Source organism: Haliaeetus albicilla, chromosome 2, assembly GCF_947461875.1.
Source record: "Haliaeetus albicilla chromosome 2, bHalAlb1.1, whole genome shotgun sequence".
NCBI classification, from domain to species: domain Eukaryota; kingdom Metazoa; phylum Chordata; class Aves; order Accipitriformes; family Accipitridae; genus Haliaeetus; species Haliaeetus albicilla.
In genome coordinates this window covers 55,774,405-55,796,728 of record NC_091484.1, presented here as the reverse complement: position 1 = coordinate 55,796,728, position 22,324 = coordinate 55,774,405, and the positions used below count along the sequence as shown (strand labels likewise).

The following is a 22,324-nucleotide window of genomic DNA, read 5'->3' as shown; positions in this document are numbered from 1 at the left end:
GGGGGAGGAGATGCTCCAGGTGCCGGAGCAGAGATTCCCCTGCAGCCCGTGGGGAAGACCATGGTGAGGCAGGCTGTCCCCCTGCAGCCCAGGGAGGTCCACGGTGGAGCAGATATCCACCTGCAGCCTGGGGAGGACCCCACGCCGGAGCAGGTGGGTTCCCGAAGGAGGCTGTGACCCCATGGGAACCCTGCGCTGGAGCAGGCTCCTGGCAGGACCTGCGGATCTGTGGAGAGAGGAGCCCACGGAGCAGGTTTTCTGGCAGGGCTTGTGACCCCGTGGGGGACCCACGCTGGAGCAGTGTGCTCCTGAAGGACTGCACACCGTGGAAAGGACCCATGCTGGAGCAGTTCGTGAAGAACTGCAGCCCGTGGGAAGGACCCACGTTGAAGAAGTGCGTGGAGGACTGTCTCCCATGGGAGGGACCCCACGCTGGAGCAGAGCAAGAGTGTGATGAGTCCTCCCCCTGAGGAGGATGAAGCAGCAGAAAATAACGTGTGATGAACTGACCGTAAACCCCATTCCCCATCCCCCTGTGCTGCTGGAGGGGTGCTGGTAGAGAATCCGGGAGTGAAGTTGTGCCCGGCAAGAAGGGAGGGGTGGAGGGAAGGTGTTCTGAGATTTGGTTTTATTTCTCATTACCCTGCTCTGGTTGATTTGTAATAAATTGAGTTAATTTTCCCCAAGCTGAGTCTGTTTTGCCCGTGACAGTAATAGGTGAGTGATCTCTCCTGTCCTTATCTTGACCCACAAGCTCTTTGTTATATTTTCTCTCCCCTGTCCAGCTGAGGAGGGGGAGTGATAGAACGGCTTTGGTGGGCACCTGGCGTTCAGCCAGGGTCAACCCACCACAGTGCACACTCAGTGCGCTAAACTCATTAACTCCCTGAGTGGTCCAGGAACTCCTCAGCTAGTCCCTGCACAGAAAAGATACTCAACTGAGCAAAGACAAGGTGACAGACCCAGCTCCTCATCACCTCCAGAACAAAGGATCTGACTGACTCTTGTGGGAGATCTTCAGGTGGAGATTTCAGACAGTCCTGAGGATTCCTCCCAGGCAGCTCCTGCTGTGCCAGGACAAATTTCTACATCAAAATGCGTCATTTAACATCCTGGGTGGAGAATCTGGCCCTTCCGGAGACTCCTGGTGGCTCCTGCTGCAGAACTGACCAGATAGCACACAGATAAGATGCTTGTAAACAGTCCGTTGAAAATCTTCCTGTAGATGCAGAAATGGTCACACAGAACAGTCTTTTTGTACATAATACAGTAAGATGTTTTACTTTAAAATAATTTATAGCATTGGATAATGCATATGCTGAAGTAGTCGCACAGAATCAGGGGCCAGTTGGGATGCGAGAACTGAGCAGAGAAGTGGTTAGGGAAGTCTCATCTGATCCAGTGACTCCTGTCGCTACCCAGACTGCAACCAACCGGCCTGTTTGGGAGATTTGAACAATACCCTATGCCAAGGTCCCAATCTTTTTTTGTGCACCAGTGCTCAGCCAAAAAAACAAATCAGCCCTTGCATCCAAGAAATGCTGCATTTAACAATTAGTCTTTGTCTAGATAAGTTCAATGGTTTTCAAAATAAATTAGTTAACTCTGCTAGAATTGATCAGTTCAGTACATGCTATATTAGAAAATTCACTGCTCTCCCTTGTTTGAAATATTAGAGAGGACTAAATGTTAACAGCTGTTTATGCATTGCCAGATCTTACCAAAATAGAATTTTTGAAGCACGTGTCTTGTCATTTTAGTCACAGTAGTATTACAATAAATCTAACAATAGAAAATAATTCAATTTGACTGCGATTCAGTACTATTAACCATTCTGCAGAACAGTGCACATAGCAGTTATATTTGCAACTATTCCTTTTAGAAAAAAAACCTCACATGTAACATGAGCTGTGCAAGTCAGAAGGCAAAAATTCTCACTGTATGTCTTTCTTTGATGAGACTAGCATTTTTATCTCTCAGTATAGCCACAAGGTAATTGAGTAATTATGTAGATACTCTTTGAACAGTACATTTACTCCCTAAATATTAAGTGCGTGGTCACCTGAGTATCGTACAATGAAAACCAAAGAAAATCAGCTGCTACTTACTACCACCCTTAGCAGAGATATTGAACTGGTCCTTTATATTCTCTTAGGCTCCCTTTTTGCAAGCCAAAAATCACCGTGGGTGCAAATCTTATTTCCATGACAGCAAGGGCTCACATCAGTTGAGAAGACTGACTTACTTTAACTGTCCCAGTAGTATTCAGCTGATCATGTCTGAATTTATTAAGACCATTTAACAGCGAATTTAATCTCTGGTTTAATCTCAGGGTTTGCCTGAAAGATAAAATTGGGCCATTGTATTTATGGCAAAATTGCAAAACCTTGAATAAAGTATATCACTTCCCCTCTATACTGCATTGTTCTAATCCCTGCAAATATCCTCTATCTGTGTATTTGCAGCACTGGAGCTGATCTGTTTATGATACTTACCACTTCTAATTATTAGGATCTCTAGGAGATCTGTTTCAGTGAAGATTATCTATGGAAGGATGGTTATTATAAGATAGAAGGTGGATATTGACCTGAAAGATTTAATTTTCTTTATTTGACCTTGAGAAATAGCCTGAACTTGTGGCTGCACCTTTTCCTCTATAAAATGGTATTATTAATTGAATTTTAAGATTATAGTTGTAAGAGCCATTTTATTAAAATCTGAATACACTCTTAAGGATGATGATAGGAAGGTGCATGTTCTTATTCAGCAGATCTGCTCCCTGTAGGTATTTAATGACAATTAGTACCCCACTTTAACAGAGTACTAGACCTCACATGTAGCCTCTTGCACGACTTCAACAAAGCTTTAATATGAAGCCAACATGCATTTAAGCTGGTCCTGCAACTGAGAGAGGGATAAAAAAAGGTCCTCTTTCTTCCCTGGGATATTAGTCGTGTCCTCACAATTCCTCCTTAGCTGTGCCAGCACAAGAATTTGGTCCCCCGCTCAGTGACCCGGATAGGGTATCACTGATCTAGCTGAAAAACAAACTTTCAGCTGCACCAGTTCACTATAGGACTGCAGAAATGTTTTTGTTCATACACCACAGTGTTTGTTGAATACGAGAACCAGCATTCAGGGAGAGAGAAGCACGGACTGCTTTTTGTGGGAACACTGATCTAAGTGCACATGAAATTGCAACCTGAAGATACTTTCATGCTTCAGCCAGCCACAGACTAAAACAACCTTTTTGAACAATGTATAGCTGGAGTAAAATGCCTTTTACCAGGGCCTATGTCCATAAGCCTAACACAGCAAAGAAAAAAGTGACATTCTAATCACTTACATGACTTATCAGCCGACTTATTTATGCATATTGTAATCAGGCAAGCTGGGTAAACTCATTCACAGTGATGAAGCAATACTGTCATTAAGGGAATCAACTGAACACACACAGACTTTGTAACTCATATGTCACCTTTGAGATTGTTGGCACTGGTAATAATGAAAAATAAACCAGCTAAAAAAAGAAGACAAGTCTCTGTCAGACCAATCTGTTCTTTGTTCAGCTATGCAGTGAATGGCTCATTCAGCTGTTCTATCACAAGGGAGGAGCTGGAGCAGAGATGAGGAAAAGGGGCCAGAGCTGCTGCTGAAAATGCATGAGTAGAAACACTGTTCAAAAACCCGGGCAGAATCTACAGAGCTGGCAGAAAAATCCTTGTTATCATTTGAAATGAATATAGAATTATGATAGAAAAAAAGCAAAATCTGTTTAAGTTCTGATATTTTCTTTTTGTTTGTAATCTTAACACATACCACTTGTTCCAAACCCAGTTTCTTGGTAGATCATTTTTTCAAGTCTTCTACACTCCATTTCCTGGGAATTTATGTCTGCTGAGGGAGTGGTCACCTAATCAAGAAAAAAAAGTGATTCATTACTGTAGGTATAGCTATTGTGAGAGAATTACTATAGCTGTTCATAAAGTATATTAATGTTTTTGTCCCCTAAGGGAATAAAAAAGCTAGATCAGAGAAGATGGATGTAACCATACTTCTGAAGACCTCTCAGCAAATTCTTTTTTTTCCCCCTTCTCCTGTAACTCTTTCCTCCAGGTAAAAAATACTTTCTGTAGAATAACGATGCTAGAAGCAACTCAAGGAAAAATCACAAGCTCTGGCTTGGAATTTAGAGCTGGTTTATGAGAAGTCACTCTTCACTGAATACATAAACCCATCCAAATCTGAGATATAAAAAATTAGCTAGAGGACTTCCCCTCTGCCTCAAACATAATTCAGTACATTTAATCAAAATCATGTGGAATATAATATAAGGTTTTCAGGAAATTAATGAGAACAGCTACATAAAGTCATTTCAAGGGCACTTCTAGCCCAGCATCTCACCTAAAAAGGCAGTCAACAACAGATGCCTAAGGAAGAATGTCAGAATAAAGCAATCGTATAATGCATCTTCCTTGGAATTGCACACAGCTGCTGGCAGTGTGGGTCAGGGACTTTCTGAACCAGAGGTGATATCTTGGTACTTAATAACTGTTAACAGACATATTAATGGAAAAAAAATCCAATCTTTTTGGACTAATCTAAACTTTTAGAGTCCTTAATATACACAGACAGAGTTTCACAACTTAGCTATACTTCAACCTCTTTATTTTCTTATAAGTACTTTTGTTTTCAATCTTCTACTTGATAATTGTGTTCAATGCCCTCTAGGTCTTGTATTAGAAAAGGCAGTCATTCTGTGTTCACTTTTTCTGTGCCACTCATGACTTTATACATCTCTGTCGTATGCCTCCTTAGCTACAGTCTATTGAAATATTACTATCTATGTAAACAGTTCCTTATCTTTGGTAGTCTTTGCCACTCATCTGTGTGTCTCTACTATTCCAAGAGCATGCTCCAAGTGACTCAAGAATACGGAAACAAGAAAAAAAGAAGTGTTTCAGAGCATAGAGATTTATAGACTCAAACACATAGCAAAACCTAGTCTTCAGATATCCCTGTTCATTGCAGGGGGATGGACTAGATTACATTTGTAGGTCCCTTCCAACCCACATCATTCTATGATCTATGATTCAGTCAGCTGAAGAAGGCTGAAGTCATGAGTCAGCATTGTTCTACATTAAGCTCAGGTAAAAACATCTTTGTTTCCATATAGCCCATATACCCACACTTTGGCTCTATTTTTCTAACACTCCCTGAAGACTGAGGGTCAGGGACTCTAGTGCTGTTGGCAAAAATCCAAAGATGATATAGGCAGAATGAAATGTAAATAACTTCTTAATGCACAGGTTGAAACTGAATTTAAGGTAAGGGCACCTTCCAATCAGCCCCTTCTAAACTGCCAAATCTCCCACAAAGCCATCCTGGTACAGTACAGCACTCTGCCAGCTTTGAAGGCCAACAGCCTTAGAACCAAGCAACAAGACTCAGGTTTGTTCCCTTTATTTTTACGCAGTAGCCTAAGTCACCAGAATTACTAGCAGTTATCCCAATTCCCTCTGAACTGTTTCCTGGAGCTACTCATCTCTTACTGTGTGGGATTTTAGGGATATTAATTTCTGCAGCAAGGTGAATCAGGTGTCTAAAGTTAGACGGGATGGCAAGGTCAAGCACTGTGAAGAACATTCATCTTATTCCTCCTTAAGACTCAAGTGCATTTGCAAAAGCATCTGAAACAGCTGAGATCTACTCTCCCTATGCCCACAAACCAATTGCAATACTTTCAATGATAACAGTGGTATCATTACACAAGACTAATAAAAGTGGTCTGAAAGCTGCCGTGTTTGAGAAGGAAGGTCACAAGCACCTGGAGTCACTGCTGACTGAAACAGTGCCGTACTTGGAGGGAGTGCTCACTCCCTACTTGAAGCCGAGTCATTCAGCACTAAAAAAACCTACACCAGCACTTTGGCTATTGATTGCCCAATATCAAACTTCCCATTCCTGAACACAATCACAGAGAAACTGACGAAGTTCAGCTCTAGGATCATTTAATTAAAGCAAAGCCGACTGTCAAAGCATGGCCAGATGTCTTACTTCACTGGCCATTAAGGACTTGATTCAGTGCCTAAGCACAGTTGTCTAGGGCTGTTGAGATGACCAAAGTTTCCTGTGAGTCCTTACCCTTACCCACCTCAGCCAGTTTGGGGTCTGTTTCTTCCACTCCTGTGTCACATCTTGGCAGCCCTGTCTGGGTGTTCTGTACACCCCTGGGCACTTCAAAGGGCGCTACACGCTTCTGTAAGGCCCCGAGAGGTGGGGGTCACTGTGGAAAACCAAGAGCTCATTAGTCTTTTGAAATGGGAAGGTGGTGGCAAATTTTCGCATTTGTCTCCATCTCTTTATTCCCTTCTCTGGCCAGCCCTGACTTGGGGATACCTTTGTTGGCTCTGGCCGCCCACTGGCCATCCTCACTTTAAAAAAAAAAAAAGACACCAGGAAGCAGGAGACAGGGCAAGGGATCCTCGCCGCCTCCCTGCCCTGGCAGCGACGGGAAGAGCCCACACAGCAAAGGCAGGAAAAAAGCGGGTCAAATCAAAAGAACAATAAGCCTTCAGGGAGGGGGAAAAAAGGCCCGGTATATCGCAAAACTGAGCCCACAGGTGACGGCGAGGGGCTCAGCGCGGCCGCTCACACAGGTGCGCCCGAGGGACGCTGGCGCGGCAGGCACGGCCAGCGCCAGGCCACACGCACCGGGAGCTCACGGAAGGTGAAGCACCCGCTCCGGGCGCCGGCGGGGGCGAGACCCCGTCCCATAAAGCCCGCTCCTGGGCAGCCGGCCCGCAGCGAGGCCCGCCGCCCGCCCCTGCCTCCCGCCTCGAGCCGTCGGCGCCTGCGCGGAGCCGGTTCGTGATGGCGGCGCTGCGGCTGTGGCCGCTGTGGCTGCAGGGCTTGGCGCTGGTGTGGGGCCGCGCCGGGACGGGGCCGGCGCGCCTCGCCGCCACGGCTCCGCCAGCGCCGGCGCAGGGTAAGGAGGGGCGGGGGGGAGCCGCGGGGTCGCGCGTAGCCGTTCCCTTCTTCGCCCGTGGGTGCGGGCTGCGCGGCCTTTCCGGGACGTTCGCGGAGGGCCGCGCTCGGCCCTGGGCAGGGCTGCGGGGGGCACGGCGGGAGGGACGGGCAGAGGCCCCCGCTCGCCCCGAGGCCTGCGGGCGCCGAGCGCCGCCCGGGAGCGCCTTTTGGAGAGTTGGCGGAGCTGGGGGCTTCGCCTGGGTCCGCGTCCCCTGCCTCGGCGCGGGCTGGTTCCGTGCGGCGGGAGGGCGGCCGCCCGTCCGGCTTCCGCCTCGCTGCCCTCCCTCGCCGCCGCCGCTGGGGCGGGACGGGACGGGACCGGCGGCCCGCTGCCGAGAGGCTGGCTCCGGGCTCCCCACCGAAGGAAGGGGCGATGGCGCCAGGGTTTGTACTGCTGGCCGGCCTGCGGGGCCGTGGGGTTGTCCGGAGTTTTGCTGCAAGGAGACGGCAGTCACCTGTGTTTTCTCTGTCCTGACTGACGGCGAGGAATTTGGCTCGGAAGGAGGAGCCGGCGGAGATGGTCTTGCCGTCCTGTTTGTTCTGTTCATCTCATAGCTGCTTTTGGAAAGCAGTTGGTGAAGCTCGTCCTCGAATTTGGCTGCCGTTAGCGGATGTGACCAGAGGGGTACGCGTCGGGTTAGTTTGCATTAAATGAGGGTATCTCAAGTGGGCGTTCACACGTGTTTCTAGAGTCCATTTTGAGGTGTTTCGTTCCTTTTATGGAAGGGTTCATACTCGAAAAGCAAGTATCCAGCTTTGTGAGACAACTAACTTGAGGCAGAAGAGAAAGGCAACTGTCGGTGTTTCTCGGAGAAAAGAACAAAAGGTAGACCTGCTAATAACTGCAAGTTAATCAGTGTCTTTCTAGCAGTTCAAGAAACGTAAGTGAAACTAAAGGGTTTGGTTGGAGCCAAAAACCGGGCTGAGTTGGTAGTGGAGTTGCTTATGGATTCCCTAGGAAGAACCTTTTCACATATTGTTACTGTTATGTCAGTTAGGAATTTGCTCATGTGCAAAAGTTGGTTGTTGATATGGAGAAGGATCATGATATTATACAGAAAGGTGTGGGTGACCTTTAGGGAGTAAATATTAGAAATAAGATGAAAGTGAAAAATAAAGGTGGATTGTTATGTCATATGACAAGTATTATAGTTTTAATCTTAAATCGAATTAGCTGGGGGGAAAAAAGTAGGGAGGTAGACTTGTTGACTATCAGATGCATGCGTCAGATACTGAAGTGATGCGCTCATGAAGAGTGAGAAGGTAGTTTTATTATAGTTCTGCCAGATTGCGGGACCTTGTATGTCATCCTGTTAAATATTCCACAAGTTCAGCACCTGTGTTCAACAGAGTTGGACTGGTACGAAGCAGGGCTGCAAAGGTTGTATTGTTCCCTGTTTGACAAAGTACCTAGAAGAGTAGGCCCCCCCCCCCCGGCCCCAAAAGTCACTGATCTTAAGGTTGTATGGCAGCCCTCAGTCCTTAATGTATGCTGGTGTAGAGCCCTGACTTACTTTAAAAAAAAAAAAAGTAAATAAATCCGCATATGCTGCCTTCCTGCACAAATACCTATTGGAAAGGGGAGGGGGGAAAGCTGTTTTTAAACAAAACAGAGTTTTATTGTCAGCACTATTCTGTTTTACCTGTATTTTGTGGAGGAAAGCCTTTGTTCTGTATCTGTGCATTTGTCCATGAGTATGTCTCCTTGAAAGTAAGGTCATGCAGATAATTTGTGTATAACATAGTACAATTCCTGTATGCGTGGGCAGAATTGTAGTTGTAAAAAAAACAGCACATGAACAGTGATAGCTTTTTCTTACCTTGTGAAAATATAATCTTCATATAGTTACAGTTCACTCTGTACAAGGTGTTACCCCAAACTATTTTGGTAAAAATGACACCACTTATCAAAGTAATGCTTCCACTGCTTGGTAAACCAGCCTTGATATGTAAAAGTGATTTCTCATTTTATTACATGTTAGGTGATTAATGCTGATGTTATATGCCAATATAGGAGGAATGGTTATGCTAGATAAATACTGTTTAAAATACAGTGTGAATTATTGTTGGTAGTGGTGCTATGGCTTACTTTTTTTTTGTCCCCTGATAAAGTTAATACAGTAGTCCCTTGAAATATTAGAGGGAGACTGTCAACTTAGATATCTATCTGAATAAAAACAAATTCAAAGTTGTTTTTGTTTAATGTGCTGGTATATGTAATGCTTTAGCAAGGCATATTGGAGAGGTTGTTTGTTGCGTTTTTCTTCTTTTTCAGTTTGAGAGGTGTTTTGTTTTATCCTCTGCTCCTGTGGAGAACACTAACTGGTGGGAAATTTATATGTCTAAGTTATGTGACGCGGAGAAATACATAAAGCAGAATGGAAATTTTTTTTAACTCCTGGTAATGTTACATTTTGTAACAGCAGTACATAAAGATGTTTTGATTTGAGATGTATGTTGTGATGATGTATTTTTCATTAAGACTCTTTTATGCTTTTCTTTAGAATAAACACATAATAGAAGTCTAATTTTTTTAATAATTTAAGCCCCAGTCTTTTGGTTATATATGCCTATATAGGTTTGAGCTATAATATGTCAGTAGAAAGGCAGTTAAAGAAGATAAACAGCATGAAAAGCTTGTAAGATTACTTCCTTTGATAAGAATCTCAAGAATATTACATTTCTTCATTTTGCTGTAGATGATTCAGTTACTGAAAATGTAACCTAAATCATGTTTTTAGAAGTCCTCCATGTACTTGCACACTTCTGACAGTACCTTGCTAATTCATGTTCAGAAAGCTGGTTTGTTTAGGTGTGTTAAATCTTAAATTGAAAACGTAATGAAGTATTTTTATAATGAGCATGGTGGTACTCTGTGTGGAATAAGTGCACTTGAAAATTTTTTAGTTTAAACTGGGAACTATTTCTGAGTCATCTTTTCAGGTTTTTTCCATGAATTGGTATATGGCCCTTAATGCTTAGGCTGTTTCTCAGTTAATTGGTACCGGTACCAATATTAATTGGTACCAGATAAACTAGTAAGTGTTTTTTCTAAACAGATTTATTAAAGCTAAATATACTGTTGCATAAAGTGCATTTAGTGTTAAGAATTAGGACCAGAAGGGTATAATATTAAATTATGAAAAGAAAACATTGAAATATGTAGTTATCCCGAAACATGCCAAGAATTTAGCTCAGATGGGTAAGTGCTTATGACTAACATGCTGTTATTCATTAAAAGTAAAATTGGATTCCTGATTTGGAGATATTTTTACCCTCATATTTATATGATATATGTGGAAATAATCAGAAGTTAGTTTCGTTAAATAGTATTAAAAACTGCCATAGGAATTTCAATTACTGGAAGGAAAACCAGGTTCGGACCAGGAGAGGAAACTCCATCTCATCTGTTAAGTAGTTCATCTAGGTCAAGACTATGGCGTGTACGTGGTCCTGTGGGTGACAAATTATGCCTATGTTATGGATCAAAAAGACCAGTCTTATGATAAGCATGCAGTACTTCTAAAAAAAGTCATAGCCTTTGGCTGGAATCTTCTGGGAATGTGAACACCAGTAAATACTTTCCTTTTTTTTAGGATAGAAGATGTTTTTAAAGTCCAAAGAAAATATGAATTAACTTCCTTCTGCATCACTTGGACTTTCAAACTTCTGTCAGACTTCTTGTTGTCATCTTACAAAATGACTGTGTGTCCTACGTTTGGAAATATTTTCTTATTGTAATTTAAAATCATGTTATTTGGAGAGCTTTATTTTTCAAAAACTTCTTTTCCCCAGAAAAAGGTTAATATCTATGGAAGGGGGACCAACCTTAGGCAGGGGTCAGCCTTTGCTAGGTTTCCAAAGATGGAAAACTTGGTATGTTCTCTAAATTGAAGTGTAAATGTCTTAGAACTTCAGCAGAGACACAGGGAGGCTCTTGGGTTATATCTCCGATGTTGTCCTTAGAGAAGGCAAATTGAAGTTACAGGTAAGCTTAAATCGTTTTCCTATGTCAGAGGTCAAGCTTAACTGTTTTGTATGTTTGCTGCAGTTCTCCTGAAATGGGAATAATGAGCTTTCATTGCTTCAATCAAAATCATTGCTTTATCTAGAAGTAGAAAAAAGAAAAGGCTAAATATTGTATTAAATGCTTGACATTAATGAGTAAAAATAAATACATCATCTGTCTGTTTTGTGTTGGTTTTTTTTTCTAGCGTGTTCAGAGTTTTCCCAGAGGTCCTGTGAAGAATGTCTAAAAAATGTTTTGGTAAGATTTTTAACATCCTTTTTGACTGAGAATTTGGTGGTGTGTTGTTTTTTTTCATTTAATATGAAGTCAGATTGTTGCAGTTGGTTTGGCTGTTTGGTGGGGGTTTTGTTTTTAATGGTGAATCTAGTCAAACAACCCTTAATAAGAGGAAGCCTCTGTTTTATTTAAATGGTCGAGTCAACTGATGTGCTGCTTCCCCTCTGTCACACTCAATGCCAGTGTGCTTTCACTTTGCCAGGGTTGCTCTGTGATTTGGTCGCTCAGGGTATTTCTCTGCTTTGTCTGGAGAGGATGGACAGAGTAGAATGCGGGCTTCCAGTCTCAGCGTGTGCTCAGTGCTTTCATAGTCCAGCTGAGAGAGTTGATATTGCTGCTGTGCTTGTTTTGCAAGCAGTTAAGCTTGCATCTTATACAAGGGCTAGATAAACTGAATCTTACCTGGGTAAAATGGCTTGCATTTCTTGTATGCTGGATAGAACTGGGAAATTAATGTAAATAAACTAGAAATGCCTTTCTCTGGAGATGCCCTAAGCATTTAACTGAGGCAGACTGGATCGATGCTTTGTAGATGTTCAGATAAGTTTGCCTCTCCTCTGACTACATCAGACTGTAACTGCTGAAGACTGCCAGGCTAGATCTCCATTCTGGCAGCAAAGTGTTTAGATTTCTAGTGAGATTGCAATAAGGCAACAAAAGAACCACAGTAGAATTTGTTTCTCTGTCCTTTGCTCAAAACTGTTTAGCTCCACGGTAAGAGTTGTGATAAGTATGCAAAAGGTGTCTGTGCCTGCAGAGTAGAAGAAACTCCTTGATTTAAAGTGAGAGTTTGTCTTGAATTCTAACTTCAGATGTCACAGAAAATAGATATTTCAGGAGTCTTTAAGTGACATAAGTTACCGCAAAACCTTTTCAGTAGGGGAAATTGAGAAAGAGCTAAACTTACCTGTTTTATGCTTGTTTTTTGCATCTTTTGGCTTTTTTAATGGAAAAATATTAATTGCCTGATATTGATGTGGTTATTGTGTGCAGACCTGTGTATTTGTTGTCATAAGCATGGCATTGTGTAAAGAGCTCTTCATCTTCAAAAGTATGAAGTAGGAAATGGAAAATATAGGTCACTTAATCTTTAATGTTCAGCACTACCACTGGTGTGACTGTCACTTCAAGTAAGCTCTGCTGCTGCTGTAGATACATGAATACAACTTTTATTCACCAGAAAGCTATGTGTTCACCTTGTGAGAGAAATAAATCCTTTAGCTGTGCTTGTGTACTGAAGACACTAACAGAGTTATAGATACATTATTTTCAAAATCTGTCAAACCAATGACAGTGTCCAGGCCTGTTTTGGTGACAGAATGATGGATGATTCAGGGCAACTGCTTCAATAGCATCAGTGTTAACCTTGAAGAAAGCAGTTTAGACTTGATGCAGACAATTCGCGCATACATTAAAAAAAGAAAAGAAAGGCTACAGAACAAAGCCATTAGCATTTGTGTGAGCAATACAAAAGCAAGGTATTGCTGAAATTAATTGCTTCAGTAGAAAAAAAATATCAGGTTTTCATATTGGTGATAATATAGATAGCAGCACATAAAAATCAAGATTAAACATTTGGTGAATAGATAAACAATTCCAAACAAACCCTAAAATGTAGTAATTTAATTCAGTTAAATAGAATTATAATTCCAAATGCTCAGATTTTATCATAATTATAATTGGGTACATCTTTTGGGTTGATCTTTAGAGTTGATGAATACCTATTTTCTTGTGTTTTTTATCAGTAAGTTCTGAGTGGTAATTTTATAGATATGCTGTTGCATTTAATCTTATTCCTTAAAAGTGGTACGTTAAATACACATAAGGGTTTTGATTAGAGCTGTTCAATCTTGAAACTCAAATTTATTTATTTCATAGAATATCTACTGCTATGACTAGTAGATTACCAGGTGTATTAAATTTGGAGAAATTTATCTGTTAACAGATAATGTGTAAATATCTATTGATTAACATCTTGAGAGTTTTGTTTTCATGTTTCTAACTCCATATGACAGTGTGTAAGACAAAATATGTAACGCAAGCACTAGTTAAAGATAGGACTGCATTTTAAAATCTGTGTGCATGTGTAGAGCCTCAGTGTTCTGGAGAATTTTCCAAAGTCTCATTTTTAACTTCTGAGTAGTCTGCCAATACACTTTTCCCCTCAGCTATTTATTTTTGTCATTCTCATTTTTGTCCTAATAACAAATGTATGGAATCTAAATTCTTGTGGAAAATGGATGTTAGGCAAGCTAGGCCTTAAAAAAAAAAAAAGGAACTAACAACAGTTATAGGAAATTATATGATCAATAAATATAGCCAATTTTTTTTGAAGGAAAGGTGGAGATAATAGTACCTTGCATACATCTATTTGATTATAGAGGAAGAAGCATTCATTTTGTGTTCATAGTAACTATCTTATCTCTTCTAATACTAAGAATATGTTCTTAAAATGAGTGTGTACTGAAGTTATGATGTTGCACTTAATTATCCATGTGAGACTCTACTAAAATGAAGTCAGTGATATCTGTCAGAGGGTGAATGTGGTTCCTAGCGTACTCTCCAAAGGATATATGATTTACCCCTAAATAAAATAAAATCTTTTCTGTCTTTACTTTTAGGTTGTGTAGTTGAGGATCAAAGTTAAGCAAATGTTTCACCCTCAGTTGTTTAGGCTTTTTTCTGACTTGATTTTGACAGCTCAATTTTTAGCATTGGGAATGAGTCAATTGAAATATTTTTCTCTTACTTTAGCCTCTGCACCAGGCACTAGCTGTATCAGGTATTGCCTTTTGGGCTACATGTTTTTAAGTTACATGCAGTAGTCTCCATCAGAGTGATATAGCTGGCCATTCTGTGCTCCTAGTTGTGACCAACAGTATAGAGTCATTCAGGTTAGAAGAGACCTCATGAGTCCTCTAGTCCAGCCTCCCACTCAAAACAGAGTCAATGTTACATTCAGACAAAGCTCAGCAATGACTCTTAATCTGCCCTCTATTATTCATTATTTTTGAACTGTTAATTCTTATTAAGTAATTAATCCAACAAAAATAAGCATGTTCTCATCTAACATCCTTGATTAAAATTAAAACTTAGGAGGGCAGGTTTTTTTGCAAAGTTTTATACACATTCGTAATTATTTTTGTTGATGTGTCTTTATGGGTATGTTTGACTTGTACAGCCTACCAACTACAAAATATGAATACATTTTTCTTGTCTTCACTATTTTTCAAGAGAGCAGAATCTATTGCGAACGGTTTCCTTTGTATTTAACGTTTTCTAACCCTTTAGAGCAAGATAACAGAGTTTGTGCAATTGAGGATGTATGACAGAGATGTTCTTGATAGTACTGTTAGATAAAGCATGGTACATGGATGAGCTCTTTGTATAATGAATCCTAAAAAAACCCTGTTCTGTCAAGGATTCCTTTTACTGTCATCCAAAACTTCTTCACTGGTTGAGTTGTGTGGTAAAGGAATTTTGAATGAGTATTTATTTTAACAGTTGAAAAACAAAACTTAAGCTTGATGCTTAGTGGTGGCATAAAAAGCAGAAATGTTGTGCTCGTATTGTAGCTATAATACATGTAAGAAATTTTAAATTTAAAAAATATCCAGATATGTAACTGTGCACAATTAAGGTACCCAGTGTACTTTGCAACATGGATTGGATAAGGCTGTATCTTTTTTACCTTGCAGCAAAACCTGAAGAATTGTAAGAGTTCTTTATTGTTTTCTTTCTGTTGATAGTCAAATATAGGGGTGAAGTAAGATTATAAGTGTATTTGTATTCCTTAAAGATACCAGGTGTTTTTAAAATTCTGAACAGTTGGCTGTCTGGTTTTGTATTACTTGTTAATTTCAGTAATTCTAAACACAAAGCCATTTTATCCTCAAGTATACATAGTACCTCAATATGTTCCCAAATTTTTCAGGGTAATGTAAATATTTATTATCTATAAGTACAAAATGTACTTATTCACAATTCAGTTTAGGCTTAGAAATTGTACCAGGACTTCTGTAGGTTTTATACTACAAAACACTTTCCATATATCCATACAGTATTTTACTGGCTTGAGGATTCTGTCTGTGGAGAGGAGCAATAAATCGTAAACTGTTTTTGAAGATCAATAATTTGTTTGTTTGTTTTTTCTTTTGCACAGTGCCTTTGGTGTTACACCAACAACACTTGTATTGATTACCCTGTAAGAAGCATTCTTCCATCTTCATTATGTTCCTTGTCAAATGCTCGATGGGGAGTTTGCTGGAGTAGGTACTAACTTTACTTTTGCTTTAGAGAACTATTTATGAGTGATTAAAGTAAGACTACAGCTTACTGGAGCTGTTTCCTGATAATTTATTTGGAGAGGTGGGGGGAGGAGGCAGTGGTTATGATTTGGAGCCATGATCTCTAATCTTCTGGACTTACAGTCATTGTTAAGGGTTCTTTGTGAACAGCCAGTATAGTTATGCGGATCCAATGGCTTTAAAACACTTAGTATGTAGGGAGGTTCTGTTGATGGTAATGTCTATACTGGGAACCAGTGATGTTGGAATGTGCTGAGTATTTTATGTATGCAGTCAGGATTCACCTGTTTCTTAAACCATACTTCTGAGGTACAAAGAAATAAGGTCATTCACTGTTGACAAAAGGTGACCATTCTTACCTTTTTTAAAATTTCTTAAAATGTTGGATGATATGCCTGGATCCACAATTTTTGTAGTATATTCCAGTGGCAGCAGTGAACCAATACCATGGAAATGGAGTGTCCTGGTTTCAGCTGGGATAGAGTTAACTGTCTTCCTAGTAGCTGGTACAGTGCTATGTTTTGAGTTCAGTATGCAAAGAATGTTGATAACACTGATGTTTTCAGTTGTTGCTAAGTAGTGTTTAGTCTAAAGTCAAGGATTTTTCAGCTTCTGATGCCCAGCCAGCGAGAAGGCTGGAGGGGCACAAGAAGTTGGCACAGGACACAGCCATGGCACCTGACCCAAACTGGCCAACAGGGTATTCCATACCATGGGACATCCCATCTAGTATAGGAACTGGGAAGTGGGGGCAGGGAATCGCCGCTTGGAGACTAGCTGGGTGTCGATCGGTGGGTGGTGAGCAATTGCCCTGTGCATTGTTTGTACATTCCAATGCTTTCATTATTGCTGTTTTCATTTTATTGGTATTATCATTATTAGTTTCTTCTTTTCTGTTCTATTAAACCGTTCTTATCTCAACCCACGGGTTGTGCTTCTTTTCCCAATTTTCTCCCCCATCCAACTGGGTGGGAGGGAGTGAGTGAGCGGCTGCATGGTGCTTAGTTGCTGGCTGGGGTTAAACCATGACATGGAGCCACCCCAAAATTCCTGAAAACTGTTTTTGCTTAAACAACCAAAAAACCTATGTGATCTGTGGGTGCTGAAGGCAATGCAGTTAAGGTTAAAAAGGAAGCTGCAGAGTGCCACTGTAGGTTGTAGTGCTGCGTATTTTAATTGTTCTTAATTTCCTTTTGCTTTGCATGTTGTGTTACGAAATACAGTACAGTGCATGTGGTGCCATTGGGGTGAAATCTTTGGAGCTATTTTTGCAATACTGTGTATACAGATCTAAATTCAGACTAGACTGTAACAGAGAACAAATAGGACATTGGGAAGCTTGCCTTATGAACTAAGACTACAGCTTCAGTCCAGCAAAGCAAAGGCTTGCTGCTTTCTGTGTATTTGCTCATGAGCACCAGGAAGCCAAAGGGCAAAAACAAGTGGGAGTGAACTATCAGGGACTATGTTAACTGTGAATTAGAAGAAAGTTACCACACTTAGAGCAGTGACATTATGCAGTAGTGTAAATTAGAGTAGCAGAGGCAGAAGATCGCTATTAAAATGGAGTGTGCAGGTTTCTGAATGCTACCACTTTATAGAATCCCTGCAAACAGGGAGTAGATTTGGACAGTACAGGAGAACTTTATGTTCTTTGTTCTTAGCAGAAGGGCTCTGTAGTTTGTTTTGTGAGAGAAAGCATTTATGCTTAGACTTCTGGAATTTTTAGAGCTACGAAAGCTATCATTTCACTGATAAGGCACACTTTTAAGGAAATTGAGCTTTCAATATTCTAGTAAATGCTGTTACTATGAAATGTTTAGCAAACTTTTTTCTGGCAGTGTGGTGGGTTGACTCTTGCCAATAGCTAAGTACCTACACAGCTGCTCCCTCCTTCCCTCCCCTGGCCCCAGTGGGATGGGGGAAGAAAATAGAAAGAACAAAAGCAAGAAAACTCATGGATTGAGATAAAGACAGTTTAATAGGTGGAGGAAAATGGGGGAGAGGAAAAAAAAAAGCAAAGGAAACTTGCTTACTACTTCCCACAGGCAGACTGATGCCCAGCCAGTCCCCAAACAATAGTCACCCTGGAAGCCGGATACCCCCTCCATTTCTTTTTCCTTTACCCCAGGTTTTATTGCTGATCACAGCATTACATGGTGTGGATCACCCTTTGGCCAGTTTGGGTAAGCTGTTCTGGCAGTGTCCCCTCCTAACCTCTCCAATCTCTTGCCTATCTCTACCCCTACTCACTGGGGGGAACAGAGTGGAGGTGGGAAAAAGGCAAAATCTTGATGTTCTTCAAGCCTGTTCAGCAACAGCCAAAATGTTGGTGTGTTAGCAGTGCTGTTTTAGCCAGAAAGCTGAAACATGGCACCATACCAGCTGCTAAAAGTTAACTCTTGGCCACACCCAGTACAGAAAAGCATGTCCTTTTGCAAAGCAGTGATTACTGGTATCTACTGATACTAAGGGTGTTCTTGACAGTTTGCTCCTGCTATAGAAATGGCTTCTAACTCGGGTGCTATTTGTGTTTCTAGATTGAATGTAGCTTCAACACAGAATGAAAACTTTGTAATGGAGCACATTCTCAGCAAAAAAGTCAAAATGGGAAAAGAAGAAAAAACCCAACCCCAGAACAACAAAAACCCCCAAACCCAGACATGTATTTCCTTAACAGACTTTTTACAAATTACACACAGCAGCATGCCATGGGGTTATATAGTCTTATTGAGACTGTCCCCTTCAGACACAGCAGGAAAATTAATTACCCTGTGAGCATGGTGGTGGTGTTTTTTTCTTTTTGCAAATAAAATGAAGAGTGTTGGCTCAGTCTTGTGAAAATGAAGGTGAATATTGCAGCTCTCAAAGTCAAAAACAAATGACTGGCTTCCAGTTACAATTTTATATGGAAAAAGACATGTTGACAAATTATTAACCAGCAGTGAAGAAAAGAATGGTATAGAAGCAACATAATACAAAGTAGCTTAATTGTATTGTTTTTCATGAATAATAAGCAAATGAAATAGATAGTGGAGACAGGAATGCAGACTGAAAACTGACAGTCTTCTTCTGCACTTTGTTAATGGGTTCAAAATATTTTTTTCTGCAATTAAATAGTATACTTTTAAAAATTAAATGGAGATTAAAACCATTTTTGTTTTTACTTCACTGAATGAAGTATATTTAATTGCTTGTAGCTTGTAGGAAAGTAACAATGAGAAATGTGGTGTGGTGAAACGTGTTACTTTCAGAATTCACAAGTTCAGAGTTTACTTGTGTATTGTAACTAGAAACTGTGTATTAATCTGTATTATAAACTGTACCCAGTAAATTATAACACAGAAGCAAAAATATTTGCTGTGGTCTAATCTTTGGCAAGATCTGTGAAGGGTATGCCTTGACTAGGCATGAGTTGGTGAGATATGTAGAGAAGTAACAGACTCTTTGGCTTGTGCATGTAATCAGAGAGGACAGACCCTCTGAAATTTGCTTGCTAAATTTGACTGTCATATCACTAGTACCCTGAAGCAGTAAAAAGTGCATGTGCAGCTACTCTGTATTACTACAGCAGCATGAAGCTGCTGAATCTGACAGTTCAGAGGGATTTATGTGGGAGAAGGGAGAAGAGACAGCTTCCCTGCTCCTTCCCCCCATCATGCTTTAAAATAGTGTGGGGTGGGAAGAGGTGTTTAGTTTTTCTGTGTTACAACTTCCCTGAATGATTTAATTTTGTCCTTTGTTAGGTCCTTTAAGTCACTCATCAAAGTTATGTCTGTAGCTTTGCTTATATCATCCCTGTTTGCTTTCTTCCTGGGCCTCACTCTTTTCTAGGACATCAGATTTCTGATTCTTTTTTATGAATGCAGTCCTATCCTGGTTTAGACTAGCTACAGTTGTTACAGTGTATGCTGTTAAAATAATACACACACACACACACTCCCCCCCATTTGTTAATCGCTCTTTGGACATAGAAGATGACTCAGGAAGTTTTATGGAGAGTTTTATATTGGCTCCTTCAAATCCTCTGACACTGTCATCTTACTTCATTTTGCTTGTTCTCCAGCTGCTGCATGTAATGTGTGTACACTGCTGCTGCATCACTTTTTTTGGTTCACGCTGTACATTGGCTAAGGTCATGATTGGGAAGACAGAACTGTGGAATCACGCCGGTAGATATATCATATAAAATATTACAGGATGACTTGTAAGAGTTTGGTATGTGTAAAGAGCAATTTTACTTAATGTCTGTTCAGTGTAGATTATGCATAGTAGCAAAATTCTAATGCAATATGCTGAGTTTTAACTGGGGTAGTTGCACAGAATTGTGTGTTTGTTTTTTTGTTTTTTTGTTTTTTTTTTGCATACAGAGATGAAAAAATACTTGGGAAGGAGGGGAAGAATTATCAGAAAGACAAATGTTAATGCTGGAGTCTAACAAGTTTAATATATTCATATTTTTCAGTAAACTTTGAGGCTTTAATTATTGCCATAGCTGTAGTAGCTGGACTCATTCTGGTGTCCATAGCAGTCTGTTGCTGTTACTGCTGTTACTGCAGAAGGCGTTCCAGGAGGTAAATACATATATTTGTTTTCTTTACTAACTTCGGGTGCTGGTCTTCCATACCTACCTACAATTTTTACTCTCCAATATACTAAGGATCTTTTCATTTGGAAGCAATTTTGGTCACTTTGCTATATTTGTTTGAGAGACAACAGAAAGAGGTGTTTAGTGTCAGGCAGTATGGCTCTAGAAATGATGCTGAAATGACATTGAAGTGATGTTATTAGTGGTAGGATCACAGATATGTTAAGTAAGCTATTACTTTACATTTCTACATTTTATACTTCCTTATTAAGGCTGGACATGAAATATTTCAATGCCAAATAAATACTTGCTTCTTGTGATGACAGAATAATTTCTATCAAGGCAAGCTCATGGTACAGCAAAAAGGGACCAGGTGGGTAACAAGTAACTGAGCAACAATGTCCTACAGCGCTTGGTATCCATGCTTCAGAATTTGCTTTAGAATGTGTCAGCAGACAGTCAGTATCTAAGTGATTAGCTGTCTTCAAGCCAATTCAACAAAATATTCTGAGTGTAAGATGATACTTTTTTGCTCGAAGATACCAAGAGGGAAACAGTTGATGGGTAGCTAAAATAGTGCTGCCGTGTGAAGTGATAAATGCTTATTCCCTAATGAAACACCTGGAATGCCTTGTTTATTGGGACAGCACAATATGCTTCCTCCTATCACTGAAGTTTTAGAGCTCAGGTTTCTGGGCAGTGTAGTTTTAGATCTGTTCCTTTTTTCCTTCAGTACTTCTCACATGAACAAAATGTGGACCTTATTTCTTGATTTGAAATAACTTCTATACTATTTCAAGTACCTGTAATTCATTGCTCTTGTTTGAGGGTTGGTTTTTTTAAAGAATTTACGCAGCTGTACGGTGTTTAGTGCTGACCTTCAAGCCAGAGAAATATGGTACATCTATGCCTTTAAAGAAGGGAGAAAATAATTGTCATTCCCTTCTCTTTTCCCTGAGGAAGATGCATGCACCTGTTCTGCTGGTAGATTGGTCTACGAAATCTGTCCTAGTGCAAAAATTGATAACTCTTTAGCCCTGTGCTGATAAGCCCTGAAGATGTATAGAACTGTTTTAGATTTTATGTAAGATCTGCCAGTGTCCTCTGCAGAAGAACCATGTAGGCCCCTGTGGCTGACATGCCAACAAATAAAGCTTGATTCCTGTGAAGAGAAAGATTTGTGCCAGACTTCAGTTTTAGTAGCTAAGTCGTCAATCAGTACTGTAACATCTAATTCTAAAAATAGAGGGTTAGTTGAGAGTCATCTTATGCCAGGACTCCAAAAGTGTCAAGCTTAATCTTCTGACACTTAGAGGATTTAAAGGTCTTGTCAGAGTGGGGTCCAGATTATTTCAGGAAGATTCAGTATGTATTATTACAGTGAAGCCTGATATATTACTGGCTTTAAACCCAGTGATTCTCAGCAGGAATTCTTTTGCTCTCTGCTTCCTCAGTTTTGGGGATTCCTTTTCCACAAAAACTTTTTTTAATGGATTGGAAGAAGGAAATTTATAGAAATGTAGTATTAGATCTGTTTTACTGACTACTTAAATGTATTGTCAGGAGTTTTTAAGCTGTGGGGTTTCAATGTTTAAGAAGCCAGCACTTATCTTTTCCTTGAACACAGAGAATACTTAGGTGCATTAATCCCCACATCAGTAACATAGCTGGCTGCCTCCCCCAGGAATCCTAGCACCATTGGTGCATTGTTTCAGTTCATTGTTTTTATCCTGTGTTTGGACTTTAAGAGTCTGGTTCCATGTACTTGAGATACAACTATTCATGAAACTATATTAAATAGACTCTCTTGAACTTTGTCAGTTTAACAACCACTTCTTTTATTTGAATAATTTCAGACTTCCTGAATTTTGAAGAAAAAATCAATTCCTTCAAAGTGTCTGGAAATCAGAAGATATTTAATGCTTTTTTTAAATTATAGGGAAGAAATATATTTTCTGAATTCTATACCAGCATTTTATTTGTTTGATGGTTTTATATTTTGCGACACCAATGTGAAGTGAGACTATTGCATAAGATGCTGGAGTCTCCAGTAAAGTAGTTTTACAGAAGGGTACCCAAGAATGGGAGCTTCTG

General features: G+C 40.4%; 1 protein-coding gene and 1 long non-coding RNA gene across 4 annotated transcripts in view; one reads left to right on the top strand and one right to left on the bottom strand.

Annotated features, from left to right (window-relative positions):
- Positions 1-313: 313 nt before the first annotated feature.
- On the bottom strand, positions 314-6,281 carry LOC138683514 (uncharacterized). The gene is made up of 3 exons (XR_011323016.1): positions 6,155-6,281; positions 3,820-3,913; positions 314-2,339 (listed from the first exon to the last, which is right to left on the bottom strand). It is a non-coding gene; the product is annotated as an uncharacterized lncRNA (long non-coding RNA).
- Positions 6,282-6,832: 551 nt separating this feature from the next.
- The window catches only part of LOC104311843 (pituitary tumor-transforming gene 1 protein-interacting protein), a 31,868-nt gene continuing 16,376 nt past the window's right edge, over positions 6,833-22,324 (top strand). For 2 of the 3 annotated variants that reach the window (XM_069775406.1, XM_069775398.1), the window contains exons 1-4: positions 6,833-6,988; positions 11,244-11,296; positions 15,498-15,603; positions 20,108-20,216. In XM_069775406.1, the coding sequence (XP_069631507.1) occupies positions 6,874-6,988; positions 11,244-11,296; positions 15,498-15,603; positions 20,108-20,216 (383 nt within the window). In that variant the 5' untranslated portion in view covers positions 6,833-6,873. Of the gene's footprint in view, positions 6,989-11,243; positions 11,297-15,497; positions 15,608-20,107; positions 20,217-22,324 lie in introns of all 3 variants that reach the window. The other variant, XM_069775415.1, reaches the window with a different exon arrangement.